Source organism: Cryptotermes secundus, unplaced genomic scaffold (genome assembly GCF_002891405.2).
Source record: "Cryptotermes secundus unplaced genomic scaffold, Csec_1.0 scaffold250, whole genome shotgun sequence".
NCBI classification, from domain to species: Eukaryota; Metazoa; Arthropoda; class Insecta; order Blattodea; family Kalotermitidae; genus Cryptotermes; species Cryptotermes secundus.
In genome coordinates, this window is record NW_019738873.1 from 1,662,975 (window position 1) to 1,683,573 (window position 20,599).

Sequence of the window (20,599 nt, forward strand, 5' to 3'; positions counted from 1 at the left end):
CACAAATGCATCAACCTCGTATGTAACGTCATTTTCATTCCTGAATTTCTCTGATATCGTGGGAAAGTTCGATGTGTCTGCCCACCCTCACTTTCTCTGCTTGCTGACGTGACTGTCCTGGAAGTATACGACCGCGGGCTGCAAGAGGAGCGTGGGTTTTATGCGAAAACAAGGGTGTGGGGTGGGACTGCGTGAATAGTGCAAGAGGACGCGGCAGGTTGTTAATTGCATTCCTTTCCTAGAATCTCGTCTAACAGGACCTCACATTGTCTACTTACCCTATAGTGTTCCTGCCTAAACCCAGAGAAGTGCAGTAGCGAAAACATGGTAATGAAAAGGAAAGTTTTAAGCATTGAAGAGAATGTTAAAGTGATTCGTGAAATAGAAAATGACGGAAAAAAGCTGATGTATGCGCGCGAATTTGGTTTGGTGAATTCTACAGTACAAATGATATGGAGAATGCATATTAATTCCACGTTAATGTTACGTTAGTCTGTACTTAACTACGTATTTCACTAAAAAATGCAACATTTTAACTCGGTTTTTGGTAGATTTTTACGTGACTAACATAAGGCTACTGTGGAAGTGCCCATTTCGGTTACGACATTCGTTTATAACGACACTATTTTTAGGTCCCTTTGATGACGTTATAACCAAGTTCTACTGTAATTTGTATACGAGGTTTAGCCTCTAGGTTGTCTCGCATTTGTGTACTGATGTTTGGAAGGAAATCACTTCATCCAACTTGACCGATACCCTGCCACGTGGCAGTGTCATCATCTGATTAATAAGAGTTCGAAACTTGAAAACATTTGAGGAAACAAGTCAAATAAAGTGTGGCGGTCTGTCTAGACATGTGCAGTCAGAATTACAGGTTCTAAAGAGGGACAGACGTTTCTTTCAGAATTCTGACGAAGTTTTGAACTCCTTCCGGTTCTGCTTAACTCTAATTGTGGTTGTTCTGCTTACCTTTATTCCAGTGCTTTTGGTTTTGGCTGCCGCAGTGCTAAGGCCGCTCTTCACGCGCGGGTACACTTCTTCCTTGCAGTAGCCACCAAACTGTCAACAGACGTGAATATTGTGTTATAAAATTCACTTACATAGGTGTTGGTGCCATGATAATTACTTGCCTTGTTATTTGCAGTGCACTCACATACACGTGATTTATATTTAGTTTGTATAGTGAGAGCCGCAACGAATATGAAGATTGTCACTCGTCCGATGAGTGCGAACAGTTAAACATAACATAAAATTCTCTGACGGCATTTGCTTGGAAATTCACGAACTACGTGAATGAATTGAGTATTACATCCGGCATGTATTCCAAATCCTGCGCAATAAAGGAGGTTTTACCGCTACGCCAAAATACTTTAATATGTTTGCACAATCACGTGGAATATATTTTAGGCTAGGAGTTTTAAGCGGTTGAACCGGTGGCGCCCACGCACTGGAAGAGACTAAAACACATTCAACATGTATTCAGTTCCGATATAGCCTATATTTCCACCACTTGGACGCCCTGATATCGTGTCAATATTCTCTTTAGTGACGCTTCAATCCTGTTTCGGTCTTGGACTCCTCCATTGTTCCTTAAGTGTAAATTTTCCGTGGTGTTTTCGTTAACCTCACACCCAGCACTCAACATAGAGCACTAGAGACAATAGTTCGTCTGATCCTCTTGTTTTGACTTGTGCGGCATGGGTTGTCCTACCAGGAGTTGAGGCTACCTCCAAGAAACTGGGGAGTTGTAAGCTGCCCTACACGATATGGCGCTAGAATTCGAGCAGGATCCACTCAGCATATTTATTCATATTACAAGCTCTATTTGGACCTGAGGATTGTGCGTCCACGCCATAAGGGAGACTCATTTTATGAACCACTTGGGGTGAGTGAGCCTGACTATGAGCTCATGTAATTACGCAGGAATGTGTTGATGTATAGGACGACGTATCACCGTGAAATGTAACTGGAGAACAAAGTTTTGGACTTCTCACCACGGTCAGTGTTCAGAACTCTGTTGCGTGGGGCTTCAAGCCGATAATATCCATACATTTAAGCGGCCGTTACGGAGCAAGTCGCTGCCCTAATTTGCTTGCTCGATAAGAAAGTTATTGAGTGGGCTGTGGAACCAACCCTCTCCTCTTGATGCTCCATATATTGTTATGAGCTGGGGGCCAAACCTCTCGTACGTCTTCACACGTCTCAAATTTGAGCAAGAACTTAGTGTGAATCAGAAAGACAATTTTTAATGTTTTAAACTGTTGTACCGAAGCTTACCATTAGACAGGCTCCCGACCCACATTCCAAAGACCCGTCACAATATAAGCGGTTATCCTTATGTTGTGACGTACTTAACCTGTCACTGTGTGAGGGAGGTTCCTGCATATGTCTGCATATGGTTGTATCCAAGCACAGGGTTGCAGTAAGGAATAATGACATGGACTATATAAGAAATATAAAGGTTTCATGCCCAGTTCTCAGTTAAAGGGATGCTGCCCTGGACTCTGTGAAGCGAAGAAAACCTTCCCCGCCGACAGCCGAACGGAGTAGTAGAACGGGGCTGTCAGATGACAGCAGTAACAAAACCTTTCCCTGTAATTAACACGGGAAGGAACAACTTGTGTGCATGCAGTGTTAGGAGAGATGGGTTTGAATTTTAAATTTCGGTGTGCAGTAAAGAACCATATTGCATTTTTGAGTTTCCCACTGAGTTGTCTCGCATCTGTTTACTGATATTGGACGGAAATCACTTCATCCAACTTGACCGATACCCTGCTACGTGACAGTGTCATCATCTGATTAATAGGAGTTTGAACCTTGAAAACATTTGAGAATACAGGAGTCAAATAAAGTGTGGCTGTCTATCTAGACATGTGCAGTCAGAATTACATGTTCGAAAGAGGGACAGACGTTTCTTTCAGGATTCTGACGAACTTTTGAACTCCTTCCGGTTCTGCTTAACTCTAATTGTGGTTGTTCTGCTTACCTTTATTCCAGTGGTTTTGGTTTTGCCTGCCGCAGTGCTAAGGCCACTCTTCACGCGCGGGTACACTTCTTCCTTACAGTAGCCACCAAACTGTCAACAGACGTGAATATTGTGTTATAAAATTCACTTACATAGGTGTTGGTGCCATGATAATTACTTGCCTTCTTATTTGCGCTACACTTACATATTACTGATTTCAGTTTAGTCTAGTTAATAACGAAGTGTTTAGTTCATAAAGAATCACTAGTCAATACAGAGTGTGAACAGTCAATATGAATTAGAATAGATTCAGAAAGATGCAGCCATGACGTAATATGGGATTCTGTGATGGGAATTCCTGGAGAGCCACGAAGTGCCTGAATGGGAACAATATCACACTCGGCAAAGATTCGAAATGAGTATTGTCCGTATACAAGGGAGGAAAGTTACTGCTGGTCCAATATGTTTGCAGGTGTATGCCGAAGCTCGTGGGATATATTGCACGCTAGGAGTTTTAAGCTGTTGAACCAGTGGCGTACACAGACTGTAAACAATTGAAATATATGCTAAAAAGTTAAACCTGTCCCTGTAACAGGCCGTGAAGGTCCATAGAACTGTGAGACGTCGAGGCTTCCACATTTTCTCTAGGCAGTCGGCTTATAGATGGCGATGAGGTTGTAAGCCTTACGCGCCGGCCGCCCTTTACCCCCAGAAAGATTTCTGGTATTCATTTCTGTTAGAGGTTGAGTCTACCCCAGGGCCATAGTGTGCCTGGAAGGATTAGGTCAATTAAAAAAAAATCCAATACATAGGGACTCGAACTCAGGACCTTCCGGCGTGTAGCATAGTGCCTCAACCAATTGAGACACATTCAACATGTATTTATTTCCGCCATCTGCATGAACTGATGTCGTATCAGTACGTCTCTACTGGTGATAACACCGCGAGTCGGTCTTGGTCTGCTCCATGGTCTGTTAACAGGAAATTTTTGCGAGGTGTGTTTTTTAGCATCATTCTCAACACCCAAAATGTAGATGGTCTCGCCACTGCGTTTTGAATTGATTGTTTCGGGTTGCACTACGAGCAGTTTACGCTCCCTCCAAGTAACTGGGGCTTTCGAAGCCAAACACCACGATACTGCGGTAGACCTCGAGGACGGTCAACCCAGCATATTTCACTTAAATTGTATGTTTCTGATTCTAAACTGTATTTGACCCTGAGCATGATCCTTTCACACCATAAGGGAAACCCCCATTCTACAAACACATGTCTAGTGAGAATGATTGTGATTCTTTCAGCACGTGTACATACCCAATAAGTTGAAGCTCTACCAGACTAGCTGTCACAATGATATATAGATGAAGAACTGGACGATTAGCTTCCCAATGCGGTCGCTACTAGACACTACTGTGTGGGGCATAACGCCAATAACATCCGTACATTAACGGACGTTACGGAGCAAGGTGGTGCCCTAAATTACTTACTCGATAAAAAAAGATATTTCTTGACTCAGAAATGGATCAGTCCATCTTTCATCGGAATGCTGTATATACTTGTATTGCTATGATTGGCGGGGCTGAACTTCCCAGGAAAACAGGGTTGCTCACTTAATATAAATCTTACCACGTCTGAAGAATTGTGAAATGAATTGGTGTGAATCAAGGAGATACAATATTTAAAGTTTTAAAGTAGTGTACCGCAGCTGGACATTGGACACGATCCGTCACAGTAAAAGCGCTTATCTTCCTGGTGTACCATGCGTCACATGGTCAGTGTGTGAGTGAGGTCCCTGCAGGAGCCTTAGTCTTCTTCTATTCGAGATTGATGGATTTTAGTTGATTTAATGGTGCTGTCTGTAGGTCATACCGCAGACCACAGCGTTCAGTGTGAAACAGTGAAATATGCTGCGTGACAAATATGAATTTTTCATGCGAAATTCAAGGGAAAAGCTAAAGGTTCCCTGGACACTGAGGGGTGGGGGTTGTCAAACCATGTAAATAAGAAAGCCTTTCCCAGTAGTTAACACGCACAGGAACGACTCGTGTGCTTGGAGTGTCAAGAGAGTGGTTGATAGGAATCTGAGGCTCGGTTTGCTGCAAATTTAGCCACTGGGTTGTATGAAATTCGTGTACTGATGTTTGGGAGGAAATCGTTGCATCGAAATTAATCGATGACTTGCCAGGTCAGACGGTGTCATAACCCAAATATGACAGTTTGAACCTTCACCGCGATTGAGGAACAAAGTGTGGCTGTGCATCTACGCACATGCAATTAGAGTTGCAGGATCGACAAGGGGACTGACGTTTCTTTCAGGATTCTGACGAAGTTTTGTACTCCTTCTGGTTCTGATTATCTCTAATTGTGGATGTTCTGCTTACCTTTATTCCAGTGCTTTTGGTTTTGGCTGCCGCAGTGCTAAGGCCGCTCTTCACGCGCGGGTACACTTCTTCCTTACAATAGCCACCAAACTGTCAACAGACGTGAATATTGTGTTATAAAATTCACTTACATAGGTGTTGGTGCCATGATAATTACTTGCCTTCTTATTCACAGTACACTCACATACAAGTGATTTATATTTAGTTTGTATAGTGACAGTGCCACAACGAATATGAAGATTGTCACTCGTCCGATGAGTGCGAACAATTAAACATAACATAAAATTCTCTGACGGCATTTGCTTGGAAATTCACGAACTACGTGAATGAATTGAGTATTACATCCGGCATGTATTCCAAATCCTGCGCAAGAAAGGAGGTTTACCGCTGCGCCAAAATATTTTAATGTGTTTGCGCAATCACGTGGAGTATATTTTTCGCTTGGAGTTTCAGGCGGTTGAACCAGTGTCGCCCACCTAGTGGAAGAGACTAAAACACATTCAACATGTATACACACGTAGTAAAGAATAACAGCGGCACGCACACAGGAAGACTACACAGGATAACACCTATACAGTGTGGAAACAAGAACTAGCCGCTGCAGCACTTTAGACATAGGGCGAGTAACCCTAACAATTTTAAATTTAAAATTTAGAGAAAAAAAAATTTTAAAAGATTTTAAAATTAGAACTAAAGATTTTATAGTGCTACTACAGGTACGTCAAAATTAACGTGTGTAAAATAATCTACATCCAGACAGATATCAACGAAGTAGATGTTGATAATAACAAGAAAAATGTTTTAAATGTTAAACTTTGAACTGGGTGCAGTGTGACAGCGACGTGAGTGTTATACACCTGATGATGGCCGTCTGAGGCCGAAACATGTAGTGTAGAGGAACAAGATCAAGGACACATAATATATTGTTTGCACTTGGGACGGAATTTGTATCATTATATCATTTATCGTATTCAGTTCCGATATAGCCTATATTTCCACCACTTGGACGCCCTGATATCGTGTCAATAGTCTCTTTAGTGACGCTTCAATCCTGTTTCGGTCTTGGACTCCTCCATTTTTCCTTAAGTGTAAATTTTCCGTGGTGTTTTCGTTACCCTCACACCCAGCACTCAAGATATAGAACTGGGGACTATATTTCGTGTGACCCTCGTGTTTTGACTTGTGCGGCATGGGTTGTCCTACCAGGAGTTTAGGCTACCTTCGAGTAAATGGGGAGCTGTAAGCTGCCCTACACGATATGGCGCTAGAATTCGAGCAGGATCAACTCAGCATATTTTTCTATATTATAAGCTCTATTTGGACCTGAGGTTTGTGCGTTCACGCCGTAAGGGAGACTCATTTTATGAGCCCTCGAACAAGGCTCCCCTCGCAGGAAAGTTCAAATTTTTTATCTTCGAAGTTTAGTGAGAGGGTTGTCTCGCATTTGTGTACTGATGTTTGGAAGGAAATCACTTCATCGAACTTGACCGATACCCTGCCACGTGACAGTGTCATCATCTGATTAATCAAGTTTGAACCTTGAAAACATTTGAGAAACCAAGAGTCAAATAAAGTGTGGCCGCGTATCTAGACATGTGCAGTCAGAATTACGGGTTCGAAAGAGGGACAGACGTTTCTTTCAGGATTCTGACGAAGTTTTTAACTCCTTCTGGTTCTGATTAACTCTAATTGTGGTTGTTCTGCTTACCTTTATTCCAGTGGTTTTTGTTTTGGCTGCCGCAGTGCTAAGGCCGCTCTTCACGCGCGGGTACACTTCTTCCTTGCAGTAGCCACCAAACTGTCAACAGACGTGAATATTGTGTTATAAAATTCACTTACATAGGTGTTGGTGCCATGATAATTACTTGCCTTCTTATTTGCAGTACACCCACATACACGTGATTTATATTTAGTGAAGTGAGGAAAATTCTTCCCCGCCGACAACCGGACGGAGTGGTAGAACGGGGCTGTCAGATAACATAAATAACAAAGTGTTTCCCTGTAGTTAACACGGGTATGAATGGCTCGAGTCCTTGGAATGGTGGAAGAGATGCGTATCGAATTTTGAGGCTCCCCTTGCAGGAAGATTCAAATATTTTGTCTTCGAGGTGTAGCCTCTAGTTTTTCTCCCATTTGTGTATCGATGTTTGTAAGGAAATCACTTCATCGAACTTGACCGATACCCTACCACGTGACAGTGTCATCATCTGATTAATCAAGTTTGAACCTTGAAAATATTTGAGAATACAAGAGTCAAAGTGTGGCTGTCTATCTAGACATGTGCAGTCAGAATTACAGGTTCGAAAGAGGGACAGACGTTTCTTTCAGGATTCTGACGAAGTTTTGAACTCCCTCCGGTTCTGCTTAACTCTAATTGTGGTTGTTCTGCTTACCTTTATTCCAGTGGTTTTGGTTTTGGCTGCCGCAGTGCTAAGGCCGCTCTTCACGCGCGGGTACACTTTTCGCTTACAGAAGCCACCAAACTGTCAACAGACGTGAATATTGTGTTACACGTATTGATATTGGTAGTGGTGCCATGATAAAACTTGCTTTCGTATGTGGATGCATAAAGGAGGGCAGCGTTCTCGTATAGGAGGGAGGATCCTCTGCAGAGTTCGCTGCTTCCGAGCACAGTTGATGTGTTGTCAAACGATATAAATAACAAAGCCTTTCCCAGCATTTAACACGGGTAAGAAAGGCTCGTGTCCTTGGAATGGTGGATGAAAAGTGTATCGAATTCTGAGGCTCTCCTTGCAGGAAGATTAAAATATTTTGTTTTCGAAGTTTAGCCTCTAGGTTGTCTTTCATCTGTGTACTGATATTTCGAAGGAAATCGCTTCATCGAACTTGATCGGTACCCTACTACGTGTTTTGTGACCAAAATTGCGACACAAAAATTCTTATTATATCTCACCTCTGCCATCAAATTATTGTTCCGCAGTCCTTTCGACCAATTCATTACTACGAATGCGGGGGTGGCACCCAAAGTTCTCATTTTTATTCCAACGCTGCCACCATCAAACTTTAGAATATTTCATCTAATTGTCATCAGATCGCTTATATTTCGCCCAATGAATTAATTATTGTTAATACAGTAATAAACACTCATTATATGAAAACGAGAACAAATATAATAAAATCAACAAGTACATATATACCACCCTCTTAACATACACTGTCTGCTATTATACACTCTACTTTAACTTCTTGAAATTGACTACCCATGATCTTCCAACCCTTCATAACACAAACCAAATTGTATATCCTATAATCTGTAAACCATGGTTATCATATAACAGCAGCGAACCAAATAACCATCATTCGCTAACCAGAATTTATATCTTAACATTAACCCAAAGTTCGTACGCTAACCATCGATTAGTGAACCACATTTCATCCCTTAACTTCAATAAATCGTATTCTCCATCGTTACACTCAATCAGCGAGTCAAAAGAGGCATTTTCAACAATCAACTAGAGAATAAAATGTTACGTCCTAAATTTAATTATGAGTGCCAAACCAAATTCTTGCATCTTACTCATCACTTAATAAATCAAAATCTGTACATTCTCATAATCACCCAATAAATCAAAATTAATCTTTTACATTCCAAAGTTTATACGTTAAGATCATTTAATCAATTTTATCTTAAAATTTCATTGACCAACCAAAATCATTGAACCAGAATTATATATTGACAGCTGTCAGTGATCCACACACAGGAAGGTCCTCACGCTTACAAAAGTGGTTGACAGTGTTCACATCTGACGCCATCCCGTCTCTTTCCTACCTCACGACTGTTCTGAGCGACTCCCAAAATCAGAGTACTGGCGGCTTCTCCTGTCCGAACCCCCAAAATTCAACATCATAAAAATTCTGTTCATTCAAAATCCTAAAATCGGTAGATGCCTCCTGGCCCATAGCCTGCCCACAGTGCGAAAGCGAGACTTGCTTCTGTCGTTCATCCTATTTGTGAGCAATTTCCATAAACTCTACAACTGAAACCGGTTGGCTGCAGAACGTGCTACGTCTGAAGGTGATCTTTACATGGTTTCGGACCGGCCAACCTGTGGTTCACCTAACGTATTTCAGTTTATAAAACTTTAGATATTTTCTAATAAATTAAACATAAAATCAATCCCTTGTTAAATAAAATCATACCCATTAATAACCTGGGGCAAAACACGCGTGACACGGTGTCATCATACGATGAGTAGCAGTTCGAATCTTGTTCGCATTTGAGGAAACAAGAGTCAAATAAAGTGTGGCGGTCTGTCTAGACATGTGCAGTCAGAATTACAGGTTCGAAAGAGGGACAGACGTTTCTTTCAGGATTCTGACGAAGTTTTGTACTCCTTCCGGTTCTGCTTAACTCTAATTGTGGTTGTTCTGCTTACCTTTATTCCAGTGCTTTTGGTTTTGGCTGCCGCAGTGCTAAGGCCGCTCTTCACGCACGGGTACACTTTTCGCTTACAGACGCCACCAAACTGTCAACAGACGTGAATATTCTGTTATAAAATTCACTTATGTAGGTGTTGGTGCCATGATAATTACTTGCCTTCTTATCCACAGTGCACTCACATACACGTGATTTATGTTTAGTTTGTATAGTGACAGTGCCACAACGAATATGAAGATTGTCACTCGTCCGATGAGTGCGAACAGTTAAACATAACGTAAAATTCTCTGACGGCATTTGCTTGGAAATTCACGAACTACGTGAATGAATTGAGTATTACATCCGGCATGTATTCCAAATCCTGCGCAAGAAAGGAGGTTTACCGCTGCGCCAAAATATTTTAAAGTGTTTGCACAATCACATGGAGTATATTTTTCGCTAGGAGTTTCAAGCAGTTGAACCAGTGGCGCCCACCTAGTGGAAGAGACTAAAACACATTCAACATGTATTCAGTTCCGATATAGCCTATATTTCCACCACTTGGACGCCCTGATATCGTGTCAATATTCTCTTTAGTGACGTTTCAATCCTGTTCCGGTCTTGGACTCCTCCATTTTCCCTTAAGTGTAACTTTTCCGTGGTGTTTTCGTTAACCTCACACCCAGCACTCAAGATATAGAACTGGGGACTATATTTCGTGCGACCCTCGTGTTTTGACTTGTGCTGCATGGGTTGTCCTACCAGGAGTTTAGGCTACCTCCAAGAAAATGGGGAGTTTTAAGCTGCCCTACACGATATGGCGCTAGAATTCGAGCAGGATCAACTCAGCATATTTTTCCATATTACAAACTGTATTTGGACCTGAGGATTGTGCATTCACGCCGTAAGGGAGACTCATTTTATGATCCCTCGAACGAGGCTAACCTTGAAAGAAGATTCAAATATTTTGTATACGAGGTTTAGCCTCTAGGTTGTCTCGCATTTGTGTTCTGATATTTGGAAGTAAATCACTTCATCGAACTTGACCGATACCCTGCCACGTGACAGTGTCATCATCTGATTAATAAGAGTTTGAAACTTAAAAACATTTGAGAAACCAAGAGTCAAATAAAGTGTGACCGCGTATCTAGACATGTGCGGTCAGAATTACAGGTTCGGAAGAGGGACAGACGTTTCTTTCAGGATTCTGACGAAGTTTTGTACTCAGTCTGGTTCTGATTAACTCTAATTGTGGTTGTTCTGCTTACCTTTATTCCAGTGGTTTTTGTTTTGGCTGCCGCAGTGCTAAGGCCGCTCTTCACGCACGGGTACACTTCTTCCTTACAGTAGCCACCAAACTGTCAACAGACGTGAATATTGTGTTGCACTTATTGATATTAGTAGTGGTGCCATGATAAAACTTGCCTTGTTATTTACTGTTCACTTACATACAATTAATTTCTGTTTAATGTGAATATAACTAAACTTCAAAGTCATAATAAGTCACCCGTCCGATGACAGTCAGAAGAAATAATAGTGAACTAGAAATGATTCTGGAATATGTGGCTGTGGCACACTCAAATTCTGCGACCGCAGTTGCCTATAAAGCCAGGAATTTGCTGAGTGGAAACAGTGTTACTTCTGGCATAGATTCAAAATTAACACCGTCCGTGTAATAAACATTCGAGTGTAGTTCTGCCACCAAAATCTACAGAGTTACACCAAATTACATGTAATATATTTCACGCTAGCATTTTTACACGGCTAAACCAGTGGCGTCCACTTATTGCAGAAAATGAATCACATTTGACACGTATTCATTTCCCTTATGCACATTTACAGTTTGGACGCACTCGTAAGTTATCAATATAACCCTTTACTGCCGAACTTCTTTTGGCTTGTTTTGGACTTCATCGTCTGGTATGTAAAAGACAAAAGACCACGACGTTTCGGAGACTGGATCTGTCTCCGTCTTCAGGTGGGTGGGGAAGGATAAGCCTACTCAGTTGAGCCCGTCCAATCTCCGAAACGTCGTGCTCTTTTATCTTTTACATACCATACGATGAAATCCAAAACAAGCCAAAAGAAGTACAGTATACACCATCGTCAGAATCCTTTCAAGTCTACCTTTACTGGCGCTACACTGTGTTCAGTGTTTTCCTCCTCCACGATTATTTAAGAGTACAGTTTTCCTGAGTGTCTTCCATAGTCTCATACCCAGCACCAATATTAAAGAACCAAGGACTATACTTTGTCTCGCCCCAACGTTTTGAGTTCTCAACAAAGTGATCTTGCTGCCTCCAGAAAAATCTCCGTGTAACTGGGGCCTTGAAAACTGCTCTCCACCATACAATTTCACGCCAGAAAAGACAACCGTTTTATAAACACATGTCGATTGAGAGTGGCCATTATGCCATGAGCTCTTGTAAACACAGTACACGGTATTGATATGTGTCACGTGTTACCGTGATATATAACTGGAAAACTAGAATTTATGCTTCTAACCACAGTGAGTATTAAGAACACTATCATGTAGTGTTTGGAACATATAGTGGGGGGTGGAGTCCAGTTGGGTCCACTCGGCACGGCGGCCACTGCTTGGCCTACTGTACCTACCCCGGGTGATTATTATGGTGGAGAATTTGGTGGAATGAACATTGGCAAGGGAAACCGAAGTACGCGGAGAAAACCTACCCCAGCGCCACTTTGTCCACCACAAAACCCACTTGACCAGACCCGGGATCGAACCCGGGCCGCCGCGGTGGGAAGCCAGTGACTAACTGCTTGAGCTGTGACGCGGCCTCGGTTGGAACGTATAATATCCATACATGTAAATAGACATTAGGGAGCAAATTTCTGTCCTATCTTACTTTCATGAAAACAAATTTATTCTTTCTTCCCGAATTCTACGTTAAAAAGAAGGGTGACCTGGACTTTGTGGAGAAGAAGAAATTCTTGCTCTGCCGAGAATCGAAGAAAGGCCATTCTGCCCTTAGCTGTAGCTATGCCGACTAAGGTATCGAGACGCTTGCCGAATTCAAGGCTATGTCTCGTTATTTTTCTGTTTGCCCAAAAATATAATGGGAATCCTCGGTGAGTATAGTCAGAATCCTAGCAGAAATTCAGATCAACTACACCCTTTGTACACATTTAGAGCTTTGTCGTTGAAAGAACCGCCCGAAAAAATTCGTTCTAACTACGGTTAACATAATCACAGCATCGGGAACAGTCTGTGTGTTTCTTGGCAGATACACCGAGTTTAAAGACAGGGTTGGCGGATGTTGAAATAATTCCGAGGGAAATGTACTTTTACGTCTCTTCTCAAGCAAGTACCCTGACCCGTTGTCTTCGACACCTCGCAGCTTAGACTAGCTCTTTCATATTAAGAATAGCGACACGCAAAGGAGAGCAGCGCTCTGTCATAGAGGAAAGGATCTGCTGCAGAGATGTTTTGCTCTCGGATGCCGCGAGGATTCTGTCAAACGATATAATTAACAAAGACTTTCACAGTTTTTAACGCTAGAAGGACCTGCTCGTTTACTTGGAGTACTGGGAGAGATGTGTTTCGAACTTCGAGGCTCGCTTTGTGTCGAAGGTACTGTAACGTAAATGGAAACAGCGTTGCTAGGTAACTGACCGAAGCGCCTCGAGACCGAATACACGCAAGGCAACAATGGGAGTGCGGCGTTTTGTATGGAGTCCGTGCCGCGACCGTTGCTACACAATCGGTCGGTAAACACGTTCCAACACTGTACGCTGTTTTCTTTGTGGTCCGCGAGAGGCCTATGTAAGGGGGTTCAATGTACCTGTTTTGCAGTCGCGGCAGACACCCATCTAGTGAAATTGCAGCGCCTGCAAAACAAGGTTCTCCGCACCATTGACAATCCAAGGCGCACACCGGTCCGCGATTTGCACATGGCATTTAAAATCTCGTACGTTTATGACTGTATAACAAAATTATGCAGGAAACAAGCAGAAGGCATACAAAATCATGCAAATGAGAATGTTCGCAACATCGGACAAGGCGAAGCCCGACACAGAAAGTATAAGAGGCTTAAACTTGGCGGCGGTCAGGCATACGACCGTTCAAGTGACTAGACTGCCGTGGTAGCGAATACTACTAGAAATAGGGCATAATCTGCTGTACCGAGCCTGGACTGACAGAGGCCTTGTATATATTATACATAGAAATAGGAATTAAGATTAAATTTGTAAATATATGTAAATACTGACAGTGGGCTTACTAATACAGGCTATGACTGACAAATGAGAGACCCGACCTCTCGTGAGAGAGGGCGCCCCAAATGAACAGGACAGTAATTTTCATATAAGGAAAAAACAGATCTGGTCATGAGCCCCAGTCGGGGCTCGACACCAAGACAGACAGACTGACTGACCATCAGTCGCAATGTGACTTTGACTTTGACAGACGAGTTAGTTCAAGTCTAGCAGTCGCCGAGAACACTTGACCGAGAGCTGTGAATTGCGTAAGTGTAAAAGCGAGTGCCCAATAAACATTCGCCAAATCCGAGTTCTGCTTGAAGTTATTTGTCGCGTGACATAGACAACACGCGGCAATACATATTGTGGCACCGAAGGTTAGGAATTGGGTTGTCTGGAATTTGTGTACTGATGATGGGAGCAAATCAACGCATCGAACTTGAATGATATCCTACCACGTTACATGGTGTCATAGCCTAGACAACATTGTGAAGCTTCGGTCCGACTGAAAAGCCAGTCTTTCTGTACACGTACAGTTAGTATTAAAGTTAAGCCAGGCGGGTCTGAGAGACTTCTGACGAGGTTTCTTCCTTCCCTCTGGTTTTGACAAACTTGCCGTGTACTTACTCGTATTGCAGTTCTTTTCGTTTTAGCTGCCGCAGTTTTGGAGCCAGTCTTCAAGCGAGGATACACTTTTCGTCTACAGTAGCGCCCGACCTGTTCACAGACGTGAATGTTCTGTTAGACTTTTTTTTATTGCTAGTGGGGTGGGACTAAGTCCCTTGTACTGCGGCCAATTCTGGCCTATTGTACCAGCCCCAGATGATAGGTGAGGGTGATTGTGGAGCAATTGGTGGAATGAAGATTGGCAGGGGAACCCGAAGTACTCGGAGAAAACCTGCCCCAGCGCCACTTTGTCCACCACAAATCCCACTTGACCAGACCCGGGATCGAACCCGGGCCGCCGCGATGGGAAGCCAGCGACTAACCGCTTGAGCTATGGCGCGGCCTTCCTGTTAGAGTTGTTGTTGCTATTAGTGGTGTCATGATAATTACTTGCGTTTGTATGTACAGAACACTTATATAAACTTGATTTCAGTTTAGTCTATTTAATAACGAAGTTATCAACCCATAATAACTCGTCCGAAGAGAGTGTGAACTGTTAATAATGAATTAGAATTGATTCTGAAGGAGGCGACCATGACGTAATGTGAAATTGTGTGAAGGCAGTTGTCTTGAAATTACAGTCATTCGTTTTGTGTATCGTTATATCTGGTTACAATCATTAAGTACGAACCATTATTGCTACTTGTGTCACGGATCCTAAGATGAGGGCGAATTTCAACTTCTGTGACAGAAATGAGAACGATCTTGAACCCAGGTACCAGTATTTTGTGGATATTAAATTGATTTGTAAAAAGACGTCTGACGTCTTAATTATTTCGGAATGGTCTCAGAGAAATGTTCCCACTTTCATCAAGGGACTGATCCTCTTCCCACGCCAGTGTGGTCCAATCCATATCATATCTTAAAATAACAAAGCCTGATCCCTTGGCGAATTCGGCTACCACTAATGTCACTGAGAAAAAGAATCGTGCCAGCCGATCCCCCAGCCAAGTCGAGAGATGGCGAGTGCGCGCGCATACATCACAGTTACCCGGGTGATGAGCACTGAACGCTTATGAAATGTACGCGGCAAGTGAACCGTCAAGGCACCACAAACAGTGCCAATGACTTGTGTATTTACGTGTTTTTTTATAAGTTTGTAATCAGATTCAAGGAGTTTCAAATTAAATCCGATTCATTCCGAAAGTTTCATCTGATGCAACGAATCGTTGCGTACCCGGGGGCAGTGCATGAGCACACAGCTAAACAGAGGTCGCAAACCCTTGACATACAAGGAGCGAACGCCACAGAAAACTCTTCTCTCTTCACATCACTTCTAATTGCTGAACCAGTTAGTATTTCAGATGTACCTATGGCCTATAAGTTGTAATATTAAATCAGTGATCACGTTATAAAAGTTAATCATCTTAATATAAGTCTCACGCGATGTATATACATATATACGACTATATAATCATACTTGGGAGAGAGGGGCTTCGCAAATCTACCACCGTCTCTGTTTAATTACCTTTTTTGACTTGGTTTTGAAACCTCGGAACTGCCTGCTTTTTCCCTGCACTTGTGGGCCAGATGAACAGCCTTCCATTGCTGCTAAATTAAACTGCTTCTTTTCACTTTAAATGACACCGTCTTCTTTCTTCTAAGTCTGGAATATAAATACACGCCGTTACCTTAGAAACCACGAAATGGTAACATTTTCGTCGAAAGAGGTCAATATCCCAGCAACGACGGAATTTCAACAGCTTTCGCATGGAAACAGGGAAGCGAAGCTGACATAACAAAACGTCTTTAAACCTACGAGGAAAAGGCGAGTCATTCCCTATTGCGACCTTATTTCGTGGTACGTAATTAATTAAGCAGAATGACATATGTATTTCTGCCTTACCGTCAAGAACTATAACATTTTGAGATGACGGCTGAATGCCGGAATAGTGGAACTGAAGGAGGGAGCCGTTGCTACGTAACGGTTCAGTAAACTTATTTTCGGGGCAGCGGATACACACGCAATAATAGAACTGTTGGAAGCGGATGATATAAACAAGGCTTCACCGAAGTTCTCCATGCTATTCATATTCAAAATAATAATAAAAAAATATATATATGTATAGTTAAGCAATCAAGAAATAAAAATTAATTAGAAATTAGTAATTAGAAGGTCGTGTGCTGTGGCGGGCCTCTTACTGTCACGTACATGCTCTGTTGATCCTGTGTGCTTGTGTATTTCTCGGTATCGTCACGTCGCTGTTGTGTGTGTGGACTGTCAACTCTTCAGTTTTTTAATTATTGAAGAGCATTTAAATTTTCGAGCTAGTCGCTATCTGGTGCTCGAAGAGTAAAGACGTGAACGCAGAAGCTGGTTAACTTTCGTTGTTAAGGTTCGTTACTATGTAGCGTCTAGTGAATACGTAGGAACCAAAATAATTGTGTATTTGTTGTAATTACTATAAAGTAGGTTTTGCATTGAAACCGCAGAAACTAACTTTTCGCAAGTTTGGCAGTATCCGTGAAGCAAACAGTGGCCAATAAGGACTATTTCTGTGCACAGTTTTATTAACCAATGTACTTCCATCCACGTACTTCCATAAAGAAAACATTATTATCAAAAAATGTACTTATAAGCTATAGATTGCAACGACCGAGGGCAGTGTCTATCATAAAACTGTCCCTAACAATTTACTGTGGCATGTATAGAACCGTTGCTATGCAACGACTGCGAGATAAGTAAATATACCAGAGCTGTTTCTAGGCAACGGCTCGGTAAACACTTCCCGCGGCAACGAATACGTATGCAACATTCGTAGTATTGTTAGAAACGTGGCTTTTCTGCGTGGTCCATGCTAAGATGCTATAAGCAAGGGACAGCGTCAGTTGATAAAGAGTTCCCGTGTGGTGGCGTGGTCGAATACCTCCACCGTAGCCCTGCGAGTAGTAGGAGGCGACGAAAGAGGAAGTCTCGAATTTGAGACAGTAAAATTTTATCAGAAGTCCTACTGAACTCGTACCCGAAAATGACTGCGCTGGCGAGGACCAGCGGCAATTGTAAACGAAATACCCGTCATCTCGTCAGAGAGAGCGCCCCACATCAAAGAACCCACATCTGTATGACAGTAACAAAAATCTGGTTGTAAGCCCCAGATGAATGTTTTATTCCAAGGCATAATGGCCGAATGGGGGCACGCGGTAGCGTAGTTGGTTGCCCTAATCTTTCCAGCCTCACTATGGCCCTGGGGCTGACTCAGCCTCTAACAGAAATGAGCACTAGGAATCTTCCTGGGGTAAAAGGCTGCCGGCGCTTAAGGCTTACAACCCTACCGCCATCTGTGAGCCGATTGTCTAGATAATGTGGGACCCTCGACGTCTCACAACCCTATGGGCCTCCATGGCCTGTTACAGGGATAATTTTTTTTTTACTGGCCGAATGGCCGTCGGCCATAACATAAGACTCAGACTCAGTAAATAGTGAGTGAGTTCAGTTGTGGGATATTCACCGGTCAGTCACGACGTGAGCACAGAAATTGAAGAATTTCCATCGCTAAGATTCGTTACCAGAAAATGCCTAGTGAAAACTTTGCAGAGGAATGGCCATTGATGAGAGCTGTTACCAAGCAACGACTAATGAAAGCAGACTGAGAAGAGGATGGAGTGATCCGTAGTGTGGAACTCAGCAATAGTGTTATAGTTCTCTGTAGTTAAAACCTGTATGTGGTCAATGAATCTATTCTGCAAACCAAACCCCGTCTATAGTCACTAATACACGTGACAATACGAAGGAACATTCAAAAACCTGTAATAAGATAGCCAGGAAATTATGTACCAAATATCAGACTACTGATAACCCCAAAGTACGCTACATAAGCCAGTATAATCCCATCAGTGATAAACACGAGAGTCCGCACTCCGTCTGCTTCTAACCCACAGTGCATTGCGACCTCTCACACACAGCGCTGAAATGAATCTGGGCGCTCCTCATTCCAGGCAGTTAATTTTTGTCCCTTATGTTGCGTGGGATGGGTTGAGACTGAGTCCGGTTCGTATATCGGCCAAAATGGGTTCTGTTATACCGGCCGCGAATGATAGATGAGTATAGAGCATTTGTTGGAATGCGAAATGACCGGCGTAACACGAAGCACTCGGAGTAAACCTGTCCAAGTGCCACAGATGACATGACCTGGGATAGAACCCGGCCGCCACGGACTAACCGTCTGAGTTAAGGCACGGCATTCCGAAAGGTTCCAGTCCGTAGACATCACCAAGAGCATTAGCTGGACCACCCTCAGAGGCCAAATATGCGCTGGAAACTGCCATGGAAACGGGTGTTGATTATGGCTTGGAGATATGGAAACCGACGGAACACTGCAAATATATATTGCCGTATTTTTAACTACGTGTATCAGTAACCAGTGTAGTATTACTTATGATATGTGATTTGGGCTCTAGGATACGAGACTTGCAAGTCGGATATTTCCCACATAAATCGCCTCCAATGTTGGAGTCAGTTCTCACAGCGAGGGCTATGATTAGTTTTCTCTTCTGGGACAGCCTATAACGCAAATGTACTGAATCCATCTTCAGGGTCAAAGATTAAGTCAAGCAAAACAAAGAATCTATCTAGCTTGAAGCTGAAAGAAAATAGAACTCTATGACATTATGTTCCAGGGGGTAGAACTCTACAATTCTTACGTTGACGCATACTGTAACGTGTTAGTGACTAGATACGGGATTTGTATTGGTAATTGCATTTATTTAACGCTTGTACTTTGTAGCTACAAATTCATTTATCTACACAGTCTAGTAATAATGTGTTCTGGATTCAGTGATTGGATTTATTGGCACTTCTTTACAGCACACAACCAATCTTGACCGCCGAGGCCTCTCTTCGTTCTCCTTTTCCTTCTACGGCTCTCTCCACTCTCCTGCTGAGTCTGAGTCTCATTTTACGACCGACAGTCAGTCGGCCACTCTGTCATGGCATAAAGCACCCATCTGGGGCTTACGGTCAGATTTTTATTACTGTCAGACAGTTACGGTCTTGTTTTTTGTCGGCGCCCTCTCTGACGAGAGGACGGGTCTGTCTTTTGTACATGCTGCTGGCCCTTGCCGGCGCGGCCTTTCTCTGGTCCGAGTCCCGTGGGACTCGCAACCATATTTTATTCTCTCAGTCAAAGTCACATTGCGACTGACGGTCAGTCAGTCAGTAATTCTNTTGGGACTGGCGACCATATTTTACTCTCTCACCCAAATGGGGCTCATTACCAGGTATTAATTATTACCGTTTGACAGTTACGGTCTTGTTTCTGTGGGACGCCTTCTCTGACGAGAGGACGGGTCTGTCTTTTGTATATGCTATTGGGCCTTGCCAGCGCAGTCTTTCTCGGGTCTGAGTCCCTTGGGACTTGCGACCATATTTTACTGTCTCAGAATTGAGACTTCCCTTTTCGTCGCCTCCCACGACTCACATGAGAACCTCCAAGCGTTCTGTTCTGCTCTTCGAGAATGCTTTGTGTCGGAATCCATGCATTCATTCTCAAGCAAAGGCTCGGTTTCTGAGTGTTTACAACTGGTTACCTGGCAACGATTTGTTTGCTGCTATCCGTTGTAACGAAAACTATTTTTACTTAGCCGTTGCCTAGCAAATGGTCATATCCTGTCACAGTATTCTGTGTCTTCATTAATCGTTGCTAGGAAGCGGCGTCTAACAACGGAGATTCCTCTAATTCCATGACAAAGTCCTCGCAGGAGGAAGAATGGCTCAATTATTTTTTTTATTGGTAAAATTGTTGCTGACCCTCGCCCTGGTTTGCGGTCCCATCGGTACCCATGACCATATTTTTGCTTTCTCCAAGAACTTTACGCAATGAGCAGTGAGAGGAGGGGTTGGACTACAACTGGTCACTCCCCCAATATTGGGGGGGGGGGGGGGGGCGCAGAGGTCCCACACATAAAACGCTGGACCCCACCANGACTCGAGCGTCCACTCACTGACTGGCTGGCCCTTTCACACACACACACACTCACAGACACACCTAACTT

At 43.0% G+C, this 20,599-nt stretch overlaps 2 protein-coding genes across 2 annotated transcripts in view; one reads left to right on the forward strand and one right to left on the reverse strand.

The window, feature by feature from the left end:
* LOC111871146 overlaps positions 1 to 20,599 on the forward strand; it is a 40,867-nt gene that overhangs the window by 8,490 nt on the left and 11,778 nt on the right. The gene's annotated exons all lie outside the window — the stretch shown is intronic.
* Positions 2,918 to 16,154, reverse strand: LOC117282835. Its single transcript, XM_033754123.1, has 7 exons — positions 16,077 to 16,154; positions 10,990 to 11,079; positions 9,741 to 9,830; positions 7,737 to 7,826; positions 7,052 to 7,141; positions 5,344 to 5,433; positions 2,918 to 3,076 (listed from the first exon to the last, which is right to left on the reverse strand). Exons 1-7 carry the CDS (start codon positions 16,152 to 16,154, stop codon positions 2,918 to 2,920), a joined length of 687 nt encoding a protein of 228 aa, XP_033610014.1.

What these genes read in the sequence shown, in the direction of transcription:
- LOC117282835 (XM_033754123.1), bottom strand. Translation starts at nt 16,154, where the DNA reads ATGGAAGGCTGTTCATCTGGCCCACAAGTGCAGGGAAAAAGCAGGCAG. An exon ending in CCAAAACCACTGGAATAAAG is followed by an intron (nt 7,142 to 7,736) that starts GTAAGCAGAACA and finishes GTCTGTTGACAG; the next exon opens with TTTGGTGGCTACTGCAAGGA. An exon ending in CAAAAACCACTGGAATAAAG is followed by an intron (nt 5,434 to 7,051) that starts GTAAGCAGAACA and finishes GTCTGTTGACAG; the next exon opens with TTTGGTGGCTATTGTAAGGA.